Consider the following 24,720-nt stretch of genomic DNA (forward strand, 5'->3'; position numbering starts at 1 on the left):
GTTGCATTAAGTCATTTATTTCCTCATTACAGTCTTGTCATTTACAGATCTCTTCATACTCATTATAAAATTAGATTCATTTGTGTATATTCACATTTGAGAGGTTAAAGGGCAGAAAGCATGATCACTACAACCGATTCCCTACGCCATTATATCAGCAATCATCTGGGTGAAGAGAGAACGCCGCAAAATATGACTTCACGCAGCGTTTCTGACATTCTCCAGTGCAAACATAGAAACATTCTGACATTAGGATTTACTGGAGATGCAGAATATATATATATATATATAAAAAATGGGCTGTTTTTCCTGACCCCACTGGCAATATTTGTTCATTTTAAGCATACATTTACTTCTACAGTTGTGCTTAAAAGTGTACACACCTTTCGCAAAATGTTAATAATTTTAACTAAATGAGAGAGATCATGAAACTTGCATGTTATTGTTTATTTAGTCCTAACCCGAATAAGCTATTTCACATAAAACACAGTCCACAAGAGAAAATAATAGTTTAATTATTGGATTGTTAATACTGTGTTGTTCCCTGAATGATCCACAGCTGTGTGTTTTTGTTTAGTGATAGTTGTTCATGAGTCGCTTGTTTGTCCTGAACAGTTAAACTGCCTGCTGTTCTTCAGAAAAATCAATTTTTGTGTATTTGAATCCTTTCCAACAATGACTGTATGATTTTGAGATGCATCTTTTCACACTGAGGACAACTGAGGGACTATATACAACTATTACAGAAGGTTCAAACACTCACTGATGCTCCAGAAGGAAACAAAAAACCATGCATTAAGAGCCGGGGGTGAAAACTTTTGAACAGAAAGGAGATGTGCACATTTGTCTAATAGAGGCTACAAAAGATGTTTCCCAGAAGACAAAATAAGTTTAATTTACCCTGATCTTCAAATTCCAAAAGTTTTCACCCCCGGCTCTTAATGCATGGTTTTTTGTTTCCTTCTGGAGCATCAGTGAGTGTTTGAACCTTCTGTAATAGTTGCATATGAGGGTTCAAATACACAAAAATGCTGAAAAACCAAAGAATTTTTTGTGAGCTGAAGGATTTTGTAAACAAAAACACAGCTGTGGATCATTCAGGTAACAACACAGTATTAAGATTCAAGGGTATTTTAATAAATCCATGATTTTTTTCATCTTGTGGACTATATATATATATAAACGTGTTATGTGAAATAACTTATTCAGGTCAGCACTAAATAAAGAATAACAAGCAAGTTTCATAATCTCTCTTATTTTGTTACAATTATGAACATAGTTGCATGGGGCACTTTTGAGCACAACTGTCTCTTTATTGAAGAATGTCTGGATATTCGCACTGAAAACCCAAAACAGAAACACAGAGCATCATTTTCTGCGGCGAAGAACAACACCATGACCTTCATCAGATAAAAATCTCTTGAAAGAAGGAACGAAACGAAAGAACACAGATGTGCCGCGTTTGTGCCCGAGTCGATCGGCGGCAGGTAAAAGAAAAGCGTAAAAAATAAACCCTGAACAACGTTCCTAAAAACAAACGTCTGCAGAAGCCTCTGATTATAAATATGCTTTATGTTCAACGCAGGATCATTTCATCAAGTCTCCATATATACACCCAAAATAAAAGTAGCTGTGATCTTCGTTCGCAAAGCCCAGGTTTATTCAGACGGAATGATGCTTGGATCTAAACACGCAAAGTGCTTTTTGATTCGTGGTTTATCAGTACCTGTGTGAGAATTCAGGAATTGTTTTCTCTCTCAGAATTTAAATTTTATTCATTTAAAGCTTATCATCTCAGTCTGTTAAATACTGCTTACTGTAATAATATACAATACCTTCCCATAGAGTGATTATTACGAGGACAGGAACTAGCGCTCTTATGACGGGACGTCCCGCGCGAGAGAAGACGGGTAGAAATATAAGGACACTTATCACTATATTGAGTCTAGAGCACGATCACAACACCGCTTAGCAACAGTTTGGCTAGTTAAGGCTGTACTGATATATATAGAGATATATTCAGGTTAAGTGTGTATGCTGTCGAAATCGTACAGTGTGCTTGAGCGCGTCCGTCCCGTGTTTTCGGATCGAGCGTCTCTCTCGTATTGCTTGCCTTACCGTGTGCAAAGAGTCACGCGTGTGCTACATGATAAACTTGACGTCGTTCCTGACGCCGCTGCAGTAGAGGCTCAGGACGTCCGGGAGAACGCGCATCTTCATGGTGCCGTCCGCCCCGCAGGAGAAGACGTGATTGGCCGGGCCCGTCTCGATCTGCATGACGCCCGTGCCCAGGTTGCGGAAGAGCGATTGACGGGCGTGTTCGCTGCTGAAGGTGTGCAGGAGGCTCTGGGTGGACATGCTCCACACCTGACACACAAAAACACACACACATATGTGACCCTGGACCACAAAACCAGTCAGAAGGTTAAATTTGACAAGACTGAGATATATATATCATATGAAAGCTCCATAAATAAGCTCTCTATTGATGTCTGGTTTGTTAGGATAGGACAATATTTGATCGAGATACTTCTATTTGAAAATCTAGAATCTGAGGGTGCAATAAAAATCTAAATGCTGAGAAAATCACCTTTAAAGTTGTCCAAATGAAGTACTTAGCAATGCATATTACTAATCAAAAATTACATTTGGATATATTTATAGTAGGAATTTTACAAAAAAATCTTCATGGAACATGATCTTAATTTCCTAATGATTTTTGGCATGAAAGAAAAATCAATCATTTTGACCCATGCAATGTATTTTTGGCTATTGCTGCAAATATACCCCAGCGACTTAAGACTGGTTTTGTGCTCCAGGGTCACATATGTGTCATTAATGGAGCAAATACTACTACAATTTAAGGATGCACCGAAATGAAAATTCTTGAGTATTTTGCCAATTTTGTTCACCATTGCATAAATTAAATAGCCAATATTTGCTTTTGACAGTTTTGTCTTGCTTTTCAAAGAAAAAAATCTATTACAAAACAGCAATTTCAAAACATTTACTTAACACTGAACATTTTTAACATTCTAGTAGACATTATAGCCTACCAACACAGCACAGTTTAACTTAATGTTACATTGTGTCTTTCGTTCTTCAGTCGTAAGGAAATTATGTTTTTTTGAGGAAAACATTCCAGGATTTCTCTCCATATAGTGGACTTCTATGGTGCCCTGAGTTTAAACTTTCAAAATGCAGTTTAAATGCAGCTTTAAAACGATCCCAGCCGAGGAAGAAGAGGCTTATCTGGCGAAACAATCGGTTATTTTCTTTAAACATTTACAATTTATATACTTTTTAACCTCTACACAGAGTTTAGACAAGATGAGCATTTTAGGTTGAAAAGTATTTACAGTACAGACCAAAAGTTCAAATGAATGAAAAGGTGTGTCCAAACTTTTGGTCTGTACTGTATATTTTTCTGTTTACTAAAGTTTTTACTCTACATCTGTGCAGTTTTCAGTGGGTTAGTGATATTTTATAAATATATATAAATTAATAAATAAATATTTCTTACATTTTTTTTTAATTATATTAAATTCACTTTATAAAAGACCCACATTTCTAACTTTAATTCATGGGGATAGCATGGATAATTTCACATGGTTTAGTGTAAGATTTTTGCCCATCTTTTGGACAATCCAATTTTAAAAGTAAAAAAAAAACAACTACAAATAACTTTTACCAGCAGGTGGCTGCAGAGCTCCACTATTTGCTATTTGACCACCTGAAAGATATTTTTTCACAAGTTTTTTTCAGTTGAATTCATATCTACAGTACAGACCAAAAGTTTGGACACACCTGAATGAGAAGGTGTGTCCAAACTTTTGGTCTGCACTAGGGATGTCGCAATACTCAATATAATATCGAACCGTTCGGTACGACATCCACGGTTCAATACGCGCTTGTGAATTGCGGTTTTTCGGTTTTGCATCTAAATATCTTCCTTCCTTTTATTTCTCTCGGAATTTGCTGTATGTTTGCCCACGATTTCATGTGTTGAAATGAGAAAACGCTTCCCCTCTTATATTTGGAAAAAATAACGCAACACGCAGAGCATCTTCCATTCTAATGACATGCATTGATAAGCCTTTCTAAACCTGTTGTCCGACAAAAGTTATAAAAACAAAAACATTATAACTTGTTTTTAATTCACAACATCAGTCGAGTGTTTGAAATAACTTCCTTATGTTGTGATCTGATGTGGATTCTCATCACAGAATGAGGCAGACGATAAATTCTATACTCATATTCAATGTATGTCGATTAGCAATGGCTTATGAAAATACCCGAGATGGCTTGAAGAACACAGATAAACCATATATTATTGCAGACGAGTGTTTATTGTCCTTAGATTTCATCATTCAAAACGTTTACCGTTATATCTTGTTTTTAATAAGTTACAGCAATAGCGATGCTTTTATCCATATTAGAGAAGCTGGAACGGAACGTTATTAGCGCTACTTCTTTGATGTATATGTGTTTCTTTTTTTGCACAAGGGCGCCCTCTGGCATCCAGTATGAACGAAACCCATTCTATTTTGCGTAAAAATCTAAAAAATTATACCTCTCTCAAAAGAAAAAATAAGCAGACACATACTAAACCACACTTTATCTAGTGTGCAGAGGTTTACAGGAGCATTTTGTTAATTTGTTCAAAAAAAAAAACCACACTGAAGTGGCAAGATATCAGAACCGAACCGAAAACCGTGGTTAAAAACCGAGGTACGTTTTGAACCGTGGACTAACTGTATTGTTGCATCCCTAGTCTGTACTGTAAATTGTAATTTTTTTTTTTTTTTTGAGAAAATAACCAATCGTTTTGCTAGATAAACTTCTTCCTCGGCTGGGATCATTTGAAGGTGCATTTTGGAAGTTCAAACTCAGGGCACCTGAGTTTTCCTCAAAAAACTTCCTTACGACTGAAGAAAGAAAGACATGAGCATCTTGGATGACAAGGGGCTGAGTAAATTTTTCTTCTAGAAGTGAACTTCTCCTTTAAGTTAAAATTCCAATGAAAATTGAAAATATAACGATCAGTATATAAACGATGAGGTTCATACCTTGATGTTCCCCTCGGCGGATCCGCTGATGAAGCAGCTCTCGCTGGAGTCCACGGCCAGGGCTTTGACGGGGGAGTCGTGTGCCTGGAAACTCTGGCGCTGGATCTTCAGACTGAGGTCCAGGACGCTGATCCAGCCCTTCCGGCCTCCGCTGATCAGCAGCTGCTGTTTGGACGCCAGAGACAGAACCGTGCAGCCGGACTCGTGGCAGCTGAAGGCTGGATCACACAGGAGTGAGTCACACTCGTTTAGATGCGTTTGTACAGTGTGTGTGTGAGAGATGAAGACTTACCATGAACCAGACTGTATGCTGGCGTGACCAGCGTATCCCACAGACACACGTTCCTGTGAGGAGAGAAAGTGTTTGGATTGTTTTTAGAAATTTAAGTCTGCTATATTGTCGTGCTCCAGTGCTCCAGTGATGTTCATCTGTACCTGTTGTCTGTGGACAGGCCTGCGGTGGCGATGAGAGATGACGAACCCACAAACACGAAGTCGTTGGCCGTCTTATTGTGACACTGAAGCGTCTGGAAGAGAACGAGGAGATGAGGAAAACTCAGATGCAACATTAACCCGTTTAATCCCAAATTTTTCCCAGACATTAAAAATATCCAAATGAAATAATCAGTAATTATTTTTTGACATTTTTTGGAAAAGTGGGATAATGTGCACCGCTGATGCGCGGGTTGATCCAAAATGAGCGGTTACCCGCGGTTACGAGTCATCCAAAAATATTTGTAATGATATTCGGGTCGCTGTCGGTCGGGTCGTTTGAAATAAAGATGCCAATTAAACCTTTATAATTGATATAGTACTAGACACAATTTTCTATGAAATACATAGACCTACACTTTACTGGCTGAATAATATTTACCTTCTGAATGTTGAGCGTTATTAACTGTTGAATAAATGCTGACGCGAACACGTTGAACTGAGCAATGCCATTGTACCATTTTAATAGGCTACTTTTAAACGCATATAGCTCAGTAATGTCAGTTTTATGTATTTTCTGAGAGGGGTGGGATTTTTGTTGGGAAAGTCGCACACTTCGATTAGACTGGATAAACACATGCAACATCAATCGTTAAGAAAATGGTATTCCTAATAAATGTCTCGAATATTTTGATTATGTCCAATGCTTCTCTTTCTTTTTGGAATCATTACACATTTCACTGTCTTTTCAAATGCCTAGGTCTGTTTCATTTCCTTAATTATAACATTTCTAGCACTATTTTTAAACATTTATTCAAGCAATAATATATAAATTATCTCATGTGTATGCTTGTTTAAAACCAGGGATTAAAAAACGAATTCCAAGTAAAAACGGTATTTTTCTTTACATTTCCAGAGAGCGAACCGAACGATATTAAACATTACTTAATAAATTCAAGCCACTATAATTTCCTTATTCATTTGATACAACTATTATAGCTATACAATTAATATATATAAAATAATATTACTTTACCATATTCGTGATTCCTTCGTTTTGAAGTGCATTCATTATGTTTGTAAAAGAAAATTCCTTAACCTAGCCTATTAAGTTGATTTAATATTCTTGATCATTTTTAGAAGTTGTTAAAAGTTAAGAAAAAAGGAATTAGCTTGTAGTCTATGTATATTTAAGGCTATAGGCTAATTTTTTCAATAACTTTTATTACACTGTAGATAATTCTTGATCATATTTAACATTGGAGAATCACTGACATAATTTAGAGTACTTCGAAAACCAAACTACTTAAATCTGTATAAAGGAAAGACAAAATAAATCACAACAAGAACAATCTGTATTTTTCTAGTAATCAAGAACATTTCTTTTGACAAAATTATCTAATTAATGCCGAATGATGTTTGACAGTGAACGCATCTCCACTGCATATAGCCGCATATAATCGCTGCTGACAGTCGCAAATATTAAACATGCGGGTCAGGAAGCGGGTCGGGTACAATATTTATTTTATTTATTTTTTTGCGGTCCGAGTTGCGGGCGGGTTAGTTGAAAATGTCAGTCAGGTTCGGGTTGTTTATACATTGACCCGCGCATCACTGATGTGTTTATTGAATGAACATATTTCTCCAGTCATAAAAATGGTTACATATCTTAGCCCAGCTATTTTAAACTCTGATCACATTTTAGGGTTACTTTTATGCATTAAAAAAAAACCTTATATAATATTGAAAGAAATACTGAAACAAAAGACAAAAAAAATTTAATCATCAACGTATAGTAACATATATCATCAAATGGTTACATTAGTGCTGGCAGTATTGCAACATCGATATTGTAACTAATTTGTAACATTTGAACTTTTGATTTAGTGCAACATTGTGTCATTGTAACATTTGAGTGCAATCTTCCGTGGATTTCTATTGTAAACCAAAGTCTACTGTTATTCTACCATCAACATGTTTCCTCATCCTATGACCACACTCAACAAAACTCAATATATGTGAATTTATATATTAATACTAGACACCTTAGAGATGATGTGCACCAAAATTCTTTGTCATATCCTTACGTGAAACTGCACATATTTAATTGAGACTCTTTATTTTTTTTCCATATTTGCAGGAAGTGCACTAAAACATCAGTCAGTAAAGTGTTTAGAGCTTTTGAAATGAAAATCTTTTTATGGTCACAATTGTGACTGGTGGGATTACATGGGTTAAGGTTTTTCACTCAATAACAGTTTTACACAAAAAAATGTTGTACTCTTGTCATACAGCTGTCAAACCTTTAGAAACATGACGGTTGTTAAATGTTTCTTTTGCACATCATGACTGCATGTATTTGATCGAAAATACATTACTGTTGTGAAATATTACTGGAATTTAAAACAGCTGTTTTCTATATGAACGTAAATTAAAATGTAATTGACTGCTGTGATCAAAGCTGAATTTTCAGCATCATTACTGCAGTCCTCAGTTCAGGATTCAATGCAAAATTACATTCCAGGACTTTCAAGGACTTTTTGGATTGTCAAGGACTTCAAACAGATCTCACTTATCAAACAATGTCTTATCATTCAAATTCTAAAAAAATATAAATAAACAAATAAAAATATACTAATATAACAAAACGGCAAAAATATAGCAGAGAACATGCAAAGTATGCAATGATGTCAACTTTAGGAACAAAAAACGGAAAGAGAATCACATCAAACTCAGAAGTTTCGATCCGAATCAAAAGATTGACGAACCCGCTTCGTGTTTCAAACTAAATCAAATGATTTCACGATTTGAAGTCCCGATCTGAATTATGATTCGTGAAGTGTCATTTTAGATCAGGACTGAACATGATCCTTCAGCAATCATTCTAAAATGCTGATTTGCTGCTCAAGTAACATTTCTGATTATCAGTGTTGAAGACGTTTATTATCAATGTTAGCCTTGGTGAGCAGAAGAGAAACATAAAAATCATAATGTTTCCAAACTTAGCCCTGCTGAAGAAACCAGCCTAGGCTTTAGCTGTTTGTTTTTTCATCAGGGAGTGTACACAACGAATACAGAGAGCGGTGGACGTACCAGGTAGGGTTTGGGAGTGTTTCCTGAGGTGCTGGTCTGCCAGAGACTGAGTGCTCCGTCTGCATCCACGATCCCAAACTGTAACACACACACATGTGTGAGCTGATTTATACATGCTGCAGTCACACACACATGAGTGTTTGCTGCTGACGAACCTTATTGCCCTGATAGTTGAAGCGTATCCTGGTTACTCTGGAGTTTCCTGGGCTCCTGAAGCAGATGATCTGCTGTGAGTGACCCCATTCAAACATCCGCACGCTGCCGTCCTGAGCTCCGGTCAGATCTACACACACACACACACACACACACACACACACACACACACACACACACACACACACACACACACACACACACACACACAGCTGAGCATGATGGGTCGTTTCATCCAAGTGCACTGACATCTGTGTTATGTTAATATCACTGATATACTATTCGAGTTTTTGTTAACATTCTGAGTTTACAGCCTAGAACACCCTTCTTATTTACTAGTTTTAGTTATTTTAGTACAAAAAGAGATGTCACCTTGACAACTAGCTGCAATAAAATGTGGTAACATGTTTATATTTTATTGCAATTCATATTCATTTTTAAGATACCGTTTTAGTGTCACGTTAAACACAAAACAAAATAAAGGCAAAATATTTTGAGAATAAAGTGAAAATACTACGAGAATAAATCTGAAATATTACGAGAATAAAGTGAAAATACTATGAGAATAAATCTGAAATACTACGAGAATAAAGTCGAAATATTACGAGAATAAATTTTAAATATTAAGAGAATAAAGTCAAAGTACTACAAAAATAAATTGATAATATTTTGAGAATAAAGTAAAAAATCATGAGAAAAAAGGTCAAAATATTACAAGAATAAAGTTCCAATATAAGAAAAAAAGTTGAAATCCAACGAGAATAAAGTCAAAATATTTTACGAGAATTCATTTGAAATATTACGAGAATAAGGTCTAAATACTATTAGAATAAAGTCATAATAATTTAAGAATAAAGTCAAAATTACGAAAAATAAAGTCTAAATTATGAGAATAAAGTCAAAATATTACAAATTAAGTTGAAATATTATGAGAATAAAGTGGAAATTCGACCAGAATAAAGTGGAACATTTTTCAGAAAAGAGTCGAAATATTACGAGTATAAAGGTTAAATGTTTCGAGAATAAAGTCGAAATTATGAGAGTAAAGTCAAAATATTTTTCGAAAAATAAAGTCAAAATGTTTTGTGAAAAAAAGTCGAAATGTTTCAGAAATAAAGTTGAAATACTACGAGAAAAATATCCAAATGTTTTGAGAAAAAAGTTTAAATGTTTTGAGAATAAAGTCAAAATTATGACAATAAAGTTTTTTATGAGAATGAAAAAAATATTTTCCAAAAAATAAAGTCAAAATGTTTCAAGAATAAGGCTGAAATAATACGAGAAAAAAGTCTTAATATTTTGAGAATAAAGTCGAAATGTTTCAAGAATAAAGTCAAAGTGTTTTGAGAATTTAAATCTTAGAAATTAAAGTTCTAATATTTTAGAGTATAGTCTATATTGTGCATGCAAAGGCTCAGATTGAGAGCACCAGGAGAAGTTGTCAGGCCACCGGAATTTATTTGATAATTGTTGCATCTAAGCGGCCGCATCATCTTACTGGGATGAGAAAGAGTCAATTTTTAAGGACTCACGGAAACGGCTTACTATAAAGAATATGATATTTATTAACAGACTGAACAGGAACAACTTTTTACTCAGCTTACAAACCCAATAGACACTGCTTTGGGGGATGCCAGCTCTCTAATTTATTGCTTTTTAACTCACTACAAATATGAAAATATATTTAGACTTTATTCTCAAAATAGTATGATTTCATCTCAGAATTTATAATTTTTTTTACATGGCACTAAAACGCTGTTATATATTTTAAATGCATTTTAAAAGAAAGAGTCTTAATGAAAAAACGCTGATGACCAACTCGCATCATTATAACAAAAAAATACAAGAGTTTTTCATTACAATATTCCTTTAAAAAAAAAATATGATTATGAGTAAAAATGTTGCCTAGTGACATTAAAGCAGCTGTGTTTGTTTGAGTCACGTACAGTAGGGGAGCGTGGGGTGTGACGTCATCCGCCTCACGTTGTTGATGTTGCGTTTGATGAGCTGCATGAACACAGGAGAGCATGAATGAGCGCTAGCGTGTTGACAGCGCTACAGATTGATTGTTAGTTGTGTAGTCCTCACCACGGCGGCTCCTCTGCCCGTCTGCACGCCGCCCAGCCAGGGCATGTTGATGGGCGTCCCGGGGCTGCTGTGGGTGTAGGGCGTGGTGCCGTGCAGGGTGGTGAAGTCGTCCCGCGCGTGAACCACCAGGAAATCATCCGTCCTGCCGCACAACACAATCACATGATCAAACGCACTTCGTCTCAGGATCACAGAAACATTCTGACAGTGTCATCTGCGAGTGTGTTTACTCCAGAAAAACAGCTGTTTTTTTTTCATACTATGGAAGTCAATGGCTACCGTCAACTGTGTGTTCACCAACATTTTTCTAAATATCTTCTTTCATGTTCTCAGAAGAAAGAAACTCATTAGGGAAGAGGACTATCACGATACTCGGGCGCCGACACGATATGCATTGCGATTTTTTAAAAGAATTTCCATTCTGCAAGTCAATGTTGGGGAAAGTTACTTTAAAGTAATGCGTTACTCCCTAAAAACGTAACTAATTAGTTACTTAGTTACTTTTATGGAAAGTAATGCGTTACAATACTGAGTTACTCCCTTAAAAAGTAACTAATTACGTTACTGAGTTACTTTTTATGGAAAGTAATGCGTTACTTAGTTAATTTTTAGGGAAAGTAATGTGTTACAATGTTGAGTTACTCCCTTAAAAAGTAACTAATTACGTTACTTAGTTCTTTTTATGAAAAGTAATGCGTTACAATATTAAGCTACTTCCTAAAAAAGTAACTAATTACGTTACTGAGTTACTTTTTATGGAAAGTAATGCGTTACTTAGTTAATTTTTAGGGAAAGTAATGTGTTACAATGTTGAGTTACTCCCTTAAAAAGTAACTAATTACGTTACTTAGTTCTTTTTATGAAAAGTAATGCGTTACAATATTAAGCTACTTCCTAAAAAAGTAACTAATTACGTTACTGAGTTACTTTTTATGGAAAGTAATGCGTTACTTAGTTAATTTTTAGGGAAAGTAATGTGTTACAATGTTGAGTTACTCCCTTAAAAAGTAACTAATTACGTTACTTAGTTCTTTTTATGAAAAGTAATGCGTTACAATATTAAGCTACTTCCTAAAAAAGTAACTAATTACGTTACTGAGTTACTTTTTATGGAAAGTAATGCGTTACTTAGTTAATTTTTAGGGAAAGTAATGTGTTACAATGTTGAGTTACTCCCTTAAAAAGTAACTAATTACGTTACTTAGTTCTTTTTATGAAAAGTAATGCGTTACAATATTAAGCTACTTCCTAAAAAAGTAACTAATTACGTTACTGAGTTACTTTTTATGGAAAGTAATGCGTTACTTAGTTAATTTTTAGGGAAAGTAATGTGTTACAATGTTGAGTTACTCCCTTAAAAAGTAACTAATTACGTTACTTAGTTCTTTTTATGAAAAGTAATGCGTTACAATATTAAGCTACTTCCTAAAAAAGTAACTAATTACGTTACTGAGTTACTTTTTATGGAAAGTAATGCGTTACTTAGTTAATTTTTAGGGAAAGTAATGTGTTACAATGTTGAGTTACTCCCTTAAAAAGTAACTAATTACGTTACTTAGTTCTTTTTATGAAAAGTAATGCGTTACAATATTAAGCTACTTCCTAAAAAAGTAACTAATTACGTTACTGAGTTACTTTTTATGGAAAGTAATGCGTTACTTAGTTAATTTTTAGGGAAAGTAATGTGTTACAATGTTGAGTTACTCCCTTAAAAAGTAACTAATTACGTTACTTAGTTCTTTTTATGAAAAGTAATGCGTTACAATATTAAGCTACTTCCTAAAAAAGTAACTAATTACGTTACTGAGTTACTTTTTATGGAAAGTAATGCGTTACTTAGTTAATTTTTAGGGAAAGTAATGTGTTACAATGTTGAGTTACTCCCTTAAAAAGTAACTAATTACGTTACTTAGTTCTTTTTATGAAAAGTAATGCGTTACAATATTAAGCTACTTCCTAAAAAAGTAACTAATTACGTTACTGAGTTACTTTTTATGGAAAGTAATGCGTTACTTAGTTAATTTTTAGGGAAAGTAATGTGTTACAATGTTGAGTTACTCCCTTAAAAAGTAACTAATTACGTTACTTAGTTCTTTTTATGAAAAGTAATGCGTTACAATATTAAGCTACTTCCTAAAAAAGTAACTAATTACGTTACTGAGTTACTTTTTATGGAAAGTAATGCGTTACTTAGTTAATTTTTAGGGAAAGTAATGTGTTACAATGTTGAGTTACTCCCTTAAAAAGTAACTAATTACGTTACTTAGTTCTTTTTATGAAAAGTAATGTGTTACAATATTAAGCTACTTCCTAAAAAACTAATTACGTTACTGAGTTACTTTTTAGGGAAAGTAATGTGTTACAATAATGAGTTACTCCCTAAAAAAGTAGCTAATTACTTTACTGAGTTACTTTTTAAAAATAAAAAATAGCAGCTCAAGAATCAATTATTTACATCAAAATATTTTACAAGAAAGTATTTTCGTATTTCTATTCATTTGCCCACTTTTAGAACAGGTGTAATAATTCGTTTCTGTAAGCATCTTTGCGACCACGAATGCAATTCCATTCATGAACATGAACAGCGGCTTTGCACTTTGTTCTTATCAATCATTATTTATATATTCACATTATAAATTAATACGTTTTAATATACCAGCTGCTAATTTGGAAATTTCTAGATATGCGAGCAAAAATGCTCCTGATAGTTCAGCAATTTGACACGAGCAAGAGTTAAGTGCTGTTTTTGTTTCGTTTTTGTGTTCGAATCCGAATCCGCGTTGGTTTGGGCGAATCACTGATTCACTAAGCTATTCATAAAAACGAGTCATTTGATTCACTCCTGAAGGATTCAGCTGTTTTGAAAGAATCGTTTGAATGACTCAGTGATTCAATCATGAACAGAGCTGCCACCTGCTGGCGGTTTTGTTTCCCATCACATAACATTATTTTCCAACATATTTCTATATTCAGAGTTTTGCGTTTAAAACATTAATCTCATAACAATATTTATGCAATTATAAATACAGTCTATTTATAAATACCACATCTAAATACCACTTCATGCAGCTTCTGTGCAGTGCTAAGATGTTTTGTTTACATTAGTATTCAAAGAAAAATCTTGTCTGTTTTCATTTACACCTTTTTGTTTATGAAATTTTGATTGATTATGTAGGAATTTAATTACAAATTAACAGAATACTGCATGGTATCGTGATACTTCAGCTGGTATAGTATCATAAGTAATTTTTATGGTATCGTGACAACCCTACGTTAAAATGTAACTAATTACGTTACTTAGTTACTTTTTTATGGAAAGTAATGCGTTACGATACTTTTGCCTTACTTTTTAAATCTGGGCAGGGCTTGTTTGTTTTTAATATAAAAAGTTCTATTTTTGGCAAAAGTAAAAGCCTTTTTTACAGCAAAAGCCTCAGGTTTGGAGAAAAGTAAATTGACGTCTGTACAGTAGACCACAGAAGAAAAATGTCAACTCTTCAGCAATAAAAAAAATGTCAGACTATCTTGAGTAATTTTTGCTTATTAGTATGAATGAATTGGATCATCGAAGGTCGGCAGCAAAGACATCGGTTAATAAAATGGGATTAAATATATAAAGGATATTTGTATTATTGAACATATTTAATTATTGCAGGTTTGTGTTGAATTTGACTGTTTTTATTCATTTTAAAGAACACTGTATCTGTTTTTTAGTGAGTGAGTTCACATTTATTCTAGAACTAAAGTAACATCTTACTCACAATTTCTCTCAACATGGGGACAGGAGAGCTTTTAATCAATAAATGGCGCTGACGTTACTTATTTGAAAAAAAAAAAAAAAAATTTCTGGTCAATTAAAAAGTGAAAAAACTTCTCCCAACCACCTTATAGTGAAAGTAAAATAATTAAATATAAATCGAGTCCGAGTTAAACCAAACAATTTTTAAATAATTTCAAAAAGAATCGTGATAGTTAGGCGTCCACCCCTAAAACTCAAACATCATGATAGAGAGTAAATGATGACAGAATGGACAGAGTGATAATTTTAGGCTGAACCGTCCCTTTAAGAATGAGTTTAATCGCATTGCTGTGCGTCTCACCCTTTGACCTCGGTCTCGTTCTCCTCATCGATCCAGGTCAGGATCTGTGTGGCGAGGATGGAGGACACGTCCAGCTCCTGGATGTCGTGAGTGGAGGCGATCACTAAACAGTTGCGATTGGCCTGAAACACAGAGAACGGCTGTTTACATTGAGCCTGTTACAGATCAAACACAAACACACTTTGCACATCACACACCTTATTAATGGCGAACGCCGTGATAATGTCAGACTCCTTGTGGATGATACGAGCTTTTCCTCCAGGAAACCCCTGATCGGCCTCAATCTGCAGGAGGAAGGAGAGCACAGCGTCATCACTAACACTGCTCTCAGACGGGACACTGAAGTGAATGAACAGGGCCATTTATCCTGATTAGAGATGTAACGATGCACACAAAGCCACTTATGTGACCATTTATATAAATACAGGGCTCAAAATTGCAAACTTTTTGGTCGCATATGCTCCCAAAGTTTTATCTTTATATTTGGGAGCACTTGTGTGAGTGTGAGAAATTGTTGTGGTGCGACTTTTTGGTGTGGTTTCATTTCTTTACAAAACTTTGGCTAGCCTATCCACTGCACAGACTGCTGTGAGCTGATACAGGGACAGCCTCGCCGTTCTCTCCAACATTACATAAACATTTGAACTTCATCTTTACATTATTATCTTTAATGTAGATTTTATTACAAGAATAAAGTTGAAATATTATGAGAATAAAGTTGAAATCAGACGAGAATAAAGTAAAAAAATTAAGAGAAGACAAAATGTTGTGAAAATAAAGTCGAAATATTACAAGAATAAAGACAAAATGTTATGAGAATAAAATCTAAATATTATAAGAATAAAAATTTAAATATGTCGAGAATAACGTTGAAATATTTTACGAAAAAATATATTTAAAATATTACGAGAAAAGACGAAATGTTTTGAGAATAAAGTTGAAATATTACAAGAACAAAGACAAAATGTTATGAGAATAAAATCAAAACATTAGAATAAAATTTTAATCCATCGAGAATAAAGTCGGAATATTTTACGAAAATATATATTTAAAATATTACGAGAATAAAGTCTAAATGTTTTGAGAATTTTTTTTTAAGTATTACGAGAATAAAGACGAAATATTACGTATAAAGACAAAATGTTATGAGAATAAAATCAAAATATTGTAAGAATAAAATTTTAATTTGTTGAGAATAAAGTCGGAATATTTTACGAAAATATATACTTAAAATATTACGAGAATAAAGTCGAAATGTTTTGAGAAAAAATGTTAAATATTACGAGAATAAAGACGAAATGTTTTGAGAAAAAATGTTAAATATTACGAGAATAAAGACGAAATATTACGAATAAAGACAAAATGTTATTAGAATAAAATCTAAATATTGTAAGAAAAAAAACTCTCTGGCGAGAATAAAGTTGAAATATTTTACGAAAAAATATATTTAAAATATTAAGAGAAAAGACGAAAAAATAATTACGAGAATAAAGACGAAATGTTATGAGAATAAAATCCAAATATTGTAAGAATAAAATTTAAATATGTTGAGAATAAAGTTGAAATATTTTACAAAAAAATATATATTTAAAATATTACGAGAATAAAGTCTAAATGTTTCGAGAAAAACTAAAATATTATGAGAATAAAAACGAAATGTTTTGAGAATAAAGTCGAAATATTACAAGAATAAAATTTAAATATGTCGAGAATAAAGTCGGAATATTTTTTAAAATATATATTTAAAATGTTACAAGAATAAAGTCAAAATTTTTTGAGAATTTTTTTTATATATTACGAGAATAAAGACAAAATGTTATGAGAATAAAGAAAAAATTTTAAATATTACGAGAAAAAAGACAAAATGTTTAGAGAATAAAGTCGAAATATTACGAATAAATACAAAATGTTATGAGAATAAAATCTAAATATAGTAAGAAAAAAGTGAACTCTGTCGAGAATAAAGTTGAAAATTTTTTACGAAAATATATATTTAAAATATTAAGAGAATAAAGTCGAAATACTACAAATAAATTGGAATTATCGTGAGAATAAAGTTGAAATCCGACGAGAATAAAGTTGAAATATTACAAGCATAAAGTCTAAATACTTCGAGATTTTTTTTTTAAATATTATGAGAATAAAGATGAAACATTAACTTTAATGTAGATTTGCGATATTATCCATCAATCACTCTGTCACTGACGCTGTGGTCCGCTGATCGAGGAACCGGTTGTTGTTGTTTTTTCTCTCAACCAAACTCTGTTCTGAATTTGCACAAACTGCATTGCAATACGAGGTGTGTGATATGATGATTTTGATTGTGGTCTCCACAATCTGCTTTTGAAGAAGTTTACTATACTTCATGCCACAGCAGATACAATTCTGGTGCATCCGTCTCAATATACTGTCCAACGCGGCATACATTCACATCAGATGATAACTCAGCAGACACTCTAAAATGTCTCTATTTGCATTTATATTGAAAGAGTAGCCTACTTTGATTTGCATTTATTGTCTACACGACTAAGAAAGAACAGTGTTGTTTATTTTTTGTTATTTCTACTGTCGATTGTTTAATAATGCAGTGGCTGTCTCTAATTTAAATGGCTGTACCTATAATAGAGAAAATAAACATCTTGTTCATGCACTCATATTTTCATTCATTCTTGTCCCTTGCTTGAGGCATAAAATAAATATACAAAGGCTTTCAGAATCAGCCCATTTGCTTGTAAAACATCGACAATCAGAATCAGCCATGAAGAATCAAGACCAAAATGAAATTGGGAGCACCAGTGGTATCAAGTAAAAAAGTTAATTTCGAGCCCTGAAATAGATTTTATTCATTTGTGTAATTAATTTGATTGGGATTTGTTTTAAAAATTCAGTTATATCCCTAATAATTTGTTTTAAATCTCATTTTGTTAAAAAATATTGTGAAATCGTGACTTGAGTGAATTGTTACATCCCTAATTCTGACACAGATCAGAGACATATTCTCATGTGCTGTTTATAGACTCTTTAAAATGTCTGTCAGTCGTGAGCTGCTGCTGCTGGAGGAGAATATAAATGTTCAATAATGTGTGGAACAATCAGGTTTATTCACTTAAGCTCAGTGTTCATGCTTTAAATCAACAGGAAATCACATCTGATGCTGAATATGGTGTTTCTCTCAGATACACAAGGAAAACAGATCTAGGTCAGCTCTTGATGTTCAGATCTCACTGGGAGCTTGCAGTGCATTGTGGGCGATCTGCTCCCTCCCTTGTTAGTTAGTCATCTGCTTTGTTTTCTTTGAGACGGCTCCTAAGTCAGTTACAGTTATGGTCTTAGTTGGTTAACTAGTTAAGAATCAGAGTCTTAAGAAGCTGCAGAGGCTGAAGGTTATGTTTCTCAGCAATGACGATTCTTTCTACAATTATTTCTATACAGGACAATATTTGGCTGAGATGCAACTATTTGAAAATCTGCAACCTGAGGGTGACTCTAAATACTGAGAAAATTGCCTTTAAAGTTGTTCAAATGAAGTTCTTAGCAATGCATATTACTAATCAAAAATTAAGTTTGATATATTTACCTTAGGACATTCACAAAATATCTTAATAGGACATGATCTTAATATTCCAATGATTTTTGGCATAAAAGAAAAATGTTTAATTTGACCCATACGATGTACTGTTGGCTTTTGCTACAAATATACCTGTGCTACTTAAGACTGGTTTTGAGCTCCAGGATCACATTTAATGTTTTGGCTGTATGTTTAATCACATTGATATGGAAGCACGTTTCCGCCACTGGTAATTGCGACTTTTTATCTCACAATTCTGACTTTTTTCTCGCAATTGTGAGTTTATATCACACAATACTGACTTTATCTCTCAAAACTGCCACTTTATTCCACATATCTGACTTAATTTCTCAGAATTGCGAGATTCTATCTTGCAATTCTGACTTTAAAACTCACAATTGCGACTTTTTATCTCACAATTCTGACCATTTCTTGAAATTGCAAGGTTATATCACTCAATTCTGACTTTTCTCTGAGTTTATAATACACAATACTGATTTTATCTCTCAGAATTGTGACTTTATAACTCACAATTGCAACTTACTTAACAATTCTGACTTTTGTCTCGCAAGTTTATATCACATAATACTGATTTAATTTATCAGTATTGTGAGATTATATCTTGCAATTCTGACTTTATAACTCCCAATTGCAACTTTTGAAATGACTTTTATCTCACATTTCTGACTTTTTTCTCACAACTGTGAGTTTATATTACACAATACTGATTTTATCTCTCAGAATTGACTTTATAACTCACAATTGCAGCTTATTTCACAATTCTGACTTTTTTCTTGCGAGTTTATATCACATAATACTGACTTCATTTCTCCGAATTGGGAGATTATTTCTTGCTATTCTGACTTTATAACTTGCAATTGCAACTTATTTCACAGTTTTGACTTTTTTTCTCATAATTGCAAATTTATATTGCACAATACTGACTTTATTTCTCAGAATTGCGAGATTATATCTTGCAATTATGACTTTAAAACTCGCAATTGCAACATTTTATCTCACAATTCGGACTATTTCTCGCAATTGCAAAGTTATATCACGCAATCCTGCCTTTTTTCTCACGATTGCAACTTTTTATCTCACAATTCTGACTTTATCTCTCAAAATTGTGAGATTATATTTTGCTATTCTGACTTTATAATTTGCAACTGCAACTTTTTAATCTCGCAATTTTGACTTTTTATCTCATAATTCTGACTTTATAACTTGAAATTGCAGCTTATTTCACAATTCTGACTTTTTCTTGCGAGTTTATATCACATAATACTGACTTCATTTCTCCGAATTGGGAGATTATTTCTTGCTATTCTGACTTTATAACTTGCAATTGCAACTTATTTCACAGTTTTGACTTTTTTTCTCATAATTGCAAATTTATATTGCACAATACTGACTTTATTTCTCAGAATTGCGAGATTATATCTTGCAATTATGACTTTAAAACTCGCAATTGCAACATTTTATCTCACAATTCGGACTATTTCTCGCAATTGCAAAGTTACATCACGCAATACTGCCTTTTTTCTCACAATTGCAACTTTTTATCTCACAATTCTGACTTTATCTCTCAAAATTGTGAGATTATATTTTGCTATTCTGACTTTATAATTTGCAACTGCAACTTTTTAATCTCGCAATTATGACTTTTTATCTCATAAATCTGACTTTATAACTTGAAATTGCGAGTTTATATTTCACAATTCTTAGTAAAAAGGTCAGAACTGTGAGATAAAAAGTCGCAATAATTTTATTTTTTTATTCAGCGGTGTAAACGGGCTTCTGTACATTAACCAGCGGCTAGTTGCAGTTGCATGAGCTACTTAGACTAGTCTTACAAAATAGTATTTTTTTTCTTTAGAACTGCTCATCATTGTTTTAAGCCATCTGCGTAAAAACACAGATTAGTCTAATTTAAATCTGAAAAATATGACTCATTACCATTTGGTAACTACTAGTTGGTTACACTAGTTGTTAAGGCAGTCTAGTTCATGCAACTACTGAGCAGATCCTGAAAAAGCGGCTTCAAACACAACAGCAACAGAAAGCGTTTCAGAAGTGAAGTTCTGATGAATCGCTCACAATCAGAGCTGCAATATAAATGAGGGTCATCTGTGATTTCATGTTGATTTACAGACACTCATGCATCTCAAAGAGCCTCAGGAGTGGATGATGAAGATGATGAAGGAGCAGAAGCGGTGTTAGATACCTGGTTGTGTGTGGACTCCGGCGGCACAGAACATTTGACACTGTCAGTCTCCTGATTCAAACATGCAGGTCAATCACACACAGCACAGTCCACCATTAGACGTTAATGACAAACATCTTCAATTAACAACACCAGTGAACAGAATTAATGCATTAATGACTCAACAGACTGGGTGACTGTTAAAAACACAATCAGGCAGCTGATGGGGAACACACAGCACTAATACCTCGCTCTGATCTCGTTTCTTGGTGAAGATGTTGCGTATGAACGTCTCCTGAACCTCTTCCTGTTTGACCAGATACTGCCACAGCCGTTTGACGGGGAGAGCGGATCGCCGCCGAGACCTGAGATCAATCACAAAACACCAGTGACGCGCTCAAATTATAATTCTGGTCATATCAGGCCATACTGAATACAGAATTGCAAGATACAGTCACAATTCTCACTTTATAAGTCGCAATAGCAACTTTTTATCTCACAATTCTTTTTTCTCGAAGTTGCAAATTTATGTTACAGAATTGAGACTTTATTACTCAGAATTGCGAGATACAGTCACAATTCTAACCGATTTTCTCGCAATTGCAAAAACTGATTTTATCTCTCAGAATTGTGACTCACAATGGCTTATTTCACAATTCTTTCTTCTCACGAGTTTATATGACATAATACTGACTTATATCTTCTGTATCTTCTATATCTTCTGACTTTAAAACTCCCAATTGCAACTTTTTCAAATTTTATTTCACATTTCTGACTTTCTCACAATTGCGACTTTTTATCTTGCAATTTTGACTTTGTAACTTGCAGTTGCTTGCAAAACCAAGAAATCAGGAGACACTTAGTCGAAAAACTGAAAACAAAGGTTATTTAATAGTGAATTAATTAATAAAACGTATTTGACAATTAATGCTAAACTGTAAAAAAGGCCGTTTTCATGACAATATTTTAATTCTGAATTGTTTCTAGTCCATTTTGTTGTTGAAATTAGGCATTGACATTTGGCTGCTGAAAATGTCAGGCAAAACACAGATTATTGGTTTTGAAAACAATGTAAATGCCAAAAATCCTTGGGATATTAGGTAAAGATCATGTTCCAAGAAGATATTTTGTAAATGTCCTACCATAAAAATATCAAAATTTTATTTCTGATTAGTAATATGCATTGCTAAGAACTTCATTTAGACAATTTTAAAGGTGATTTTCTCAATATTTAGATTTTTGCACTCTCAGACGGCAGATTTTCAAATAGTTGTATCTCAACCAAATAGTTTTACACATACTTAAGACTGGTTTTGTGGTCCAGGGTCACATATTCATTGTGTTACATATTCATTATATTTTTACTGATATTATTTAATGTCTAAAAAAACAAACTGGAGTACACTGATCATTCATAAATATTAAAAAGCTGACGTAAAAACTGCCTTATGAGTAATTTAAATTTGTGTTAAACTTGTGATTAATTAATTTATTATTAAATAACACTTGTTTTCATTTCCCAAAAAAAAAAAAAAAAATTGCTATCAATTTGAAGTTAAATTGTGGTTTGTTGGTACACTATAATGTCTACTAGAATGTTAAAAAGATCAGTATTAAGTAATTTTTTTTTAATTTTTTATTTATTTTTATTTTTTTTGAAAAGCAAGACAAAACTGTAAAAAGCACATTTTGGCCATTTCATTTATGCAACTGTGAAAAATATTGGCAAAATACATGGGGGGGAACAAAAAACTGTGTTCAGTAGTGTTTAATTTTGTTGGGCTTCGGCCAAGAATTTTCATTTCGGTGCATCCCTATTAAAAAATAATGCGTTACTTACTAGTAACATGAAAAAAGTGTAAGTGCATGTACCTGAAGGGTGTGTTGGAGGGCTCGAACAGGGCCTTATGCCGCAGAAGAGCCGGACCCGACGACACGCTCTCTTCCAGCAGCTGTGTGCAGATGAACTCCGACGGAGGACCTCCGAAAATCTCCAGCCTCTTGAGGAGCAGCTGCTCCCATCGCTGAAGCGTCTTGAGAGCGGCGTGACAGAGCGGAGAACACACGGGAAGATCTGACACACACACAAACACACGTGTTTCACTCTACACACACATCATACGTGTGCTGCAGCCAGAACGTCTCGTTACCTAAGAGTAGGGCTGATCGATTACGGCAAAAATCATAATCACGATTATTTTGGTCAATATTGTAATCATGATTATTTAACACAGTTATGACTGAGTCCAAAACTTTATATTGATTCATTTAAAGATAGCAATACAATAGAAACAAAAGATACAAATGAAACCATTTTTTGGAAATTGAAGGTAATTAATTGAATGTCAATAAAACAGCAAAATTAAACTTGCTTTGTTTCTTATAAAAACTACAAAAGTCCCTCTGTCAAGAGCAGTGAGTGATTTTGTCTTTGTCTTTTGTTGTTTGATGCTAATAATTAATAAAAATTTAAAATTAAAAATAAATAAAATAAGTATAAATAAATTAGTAAAAAAAAAAGATTTCTAAAAATGTAAAATGATAAATTAATAAATGTAAAATATAAAATTAAAATGTAAAATTAAAATACATAAAATAAATATAAATACATATTAATTAAAAAAATTAAATCCTAAAAATGTAAAATAATAAATAAATTAAAAAATAAAATGTAACATTGAAATACATAAAATACAAATAAATAGAAATAATAAATAAATTACTTAATGTTTAAAATCCTAAAAATGTAAAACATAAATCAATAGTTAGACTGTAAAAAGTTTAAGTTTAATCAGCTTAAAACTACCATTTTTAACTTATTACAATAAAAATGAGTTAATATTACTTGTGAGTTTAAATGACTTAAGTTGATTTAACTTAAAATCTTAAGGCAGCTGCTAAACTTAGGTTTTTAAGTTGAAACTGGTGAAAACTTTTTACAGTGTATTAAATAATAATACAACTAACTAATAATGTATTAAATCCAAAAAAAATGTAAAATAATAAATAAATAATTTAAAAATAAAAATGCAAAAAAATACAACACTTACTAAAAATTTGATTAAATCCAAAAAAATGTAAAATAAAAAATTACTGTAAAATAATCAAGCACGTCCCATTTTAAGTCACGTTACATGATTTTACTGATTTGCATGTGAAATTGGCTTTTAGAGAAGAGTAAAAGCGCATAAAGCGGGTGGAATCAGGAGCAATAATCGTTGTATCGTGATTATTGCGTTTTCATAATCGTTTGAAGCTGAAATCAAAATTGAAACTGAATTTTGATTAATTGCACAGCCCTACCTAAGAGGTCGTGACCTGCCATCGGGTAGAAGGTCTTGAGGTTGAAGAGCACTGTCTGCACCATGGCCAAACGCATCAGACACCAGCTGCACGAGAACATCATCATCATCATCATCATCATCATCATCATCATCATCATCATCATCACAGCACAGGTGCAGCTCATCATGTGACTCACGGCTCACCTGTATGAGTTATTGTTGGAATGTTCTGTTAGTGGAGAGTTAGGATCAAAGGAATCATCTTCATCCTCATCTTCATCATCCTCACTGCCCTGGCTCTCCTCGGAGTCGTACTCCACTCGGCTGGCGGACGGAGGCAGGTACGGCTTCAGGACAGGACAAACGCATGAGTTCACAAACACAACAGTATTGAAATACCGCAAGGAAAAGAATAAGAGAAAAAACCTTTGCGATGAAATAATCCCAGATGCTGAGCTCAGGCGGGACGAAACGCTCTTTGCAAACGGATGATTCCGGCTCCATCACCACGGGTCTGGGACTGAGCGGACTGTCGGGAACCTCTCTGGAGTTACTGCGGGATGAACGCAGACGGAAACGCCGCTGCTTCCGCTCCGCATCTTCCACTAACACACAAATCAAGAGGAGCTAATAGTGAGCGAGATGCAATAAACTCACTCAAACACAACAGAACGCTTTAATATCTCTGGCGCTGAATTGTTTCTGGGTTTCCCAAATGGTTTTTGAATGG

The 24,720-nt window shown here is 33.5% G+C and overlaps 1 protein-coding gene across 1 annotated transcript in view; it reads right to left on the reverse strand.

The window, feature by feature from the left end:
• Position 1: 1 nt before the first annotated feature.
• Positions 2-24,720, reverse strand: part of LOC141287783 (dmX-like protein 1) — a 54,678-nt gene continuing 29,959 nt past the window's right edge. The window contains 16 exon segments of the mRNA XM_073819909.1: positions 2-2,367; positions 5,070-5,287; positions 5,362-5,414; positions 5,505-5,596; positions 8,595-8,672; positions 8,750-8,877; positions 10,694-10,754; positions 10,836-10,977; positions 14,936-15,057; positions 15,133-15,219; positions 20,728-20,778; positions 20,954-21,071; positions 22,579-22,780; positions 24,010-24,095; positions 24,195-24,337; positions 24,417-24,595. Of these exon segments, the coding sequence (XP_073676010.1) occupies positions 2,143-2,367; positions 5,070-5,287; positions 5,362-5,414; positions 5,505-5,596; positions 8,595-8,672; positions 8,750-8,877; positions 10,694-10,754; positions 10,836-10,977; positions 14,936-15,057; positions 15,133-15,219; positions 20,728-20,778; positions 20,954-21,071; positions 22,579-22,780; positions 24,010-24,095; positions 24,195-24,337; positions 24,417-24,595 (1,985 nt within the window). The 3' untranslated portion in view covers positions 2-2,142.

Source organism: Garra rufa, chromosome 15 (genome assembly GCF_049309525.1).
Source record: "Garra rufa chromosome 15, GarRuf1.0, whole genome shotgun sequence".
NCBI classification, from domain to species: domain Eukaryota; kingdom Metazoa; phylum Chordata; class Actinopteri; order Cypriniformes; family Cyprinidae; genus Garra; species Garra rufa.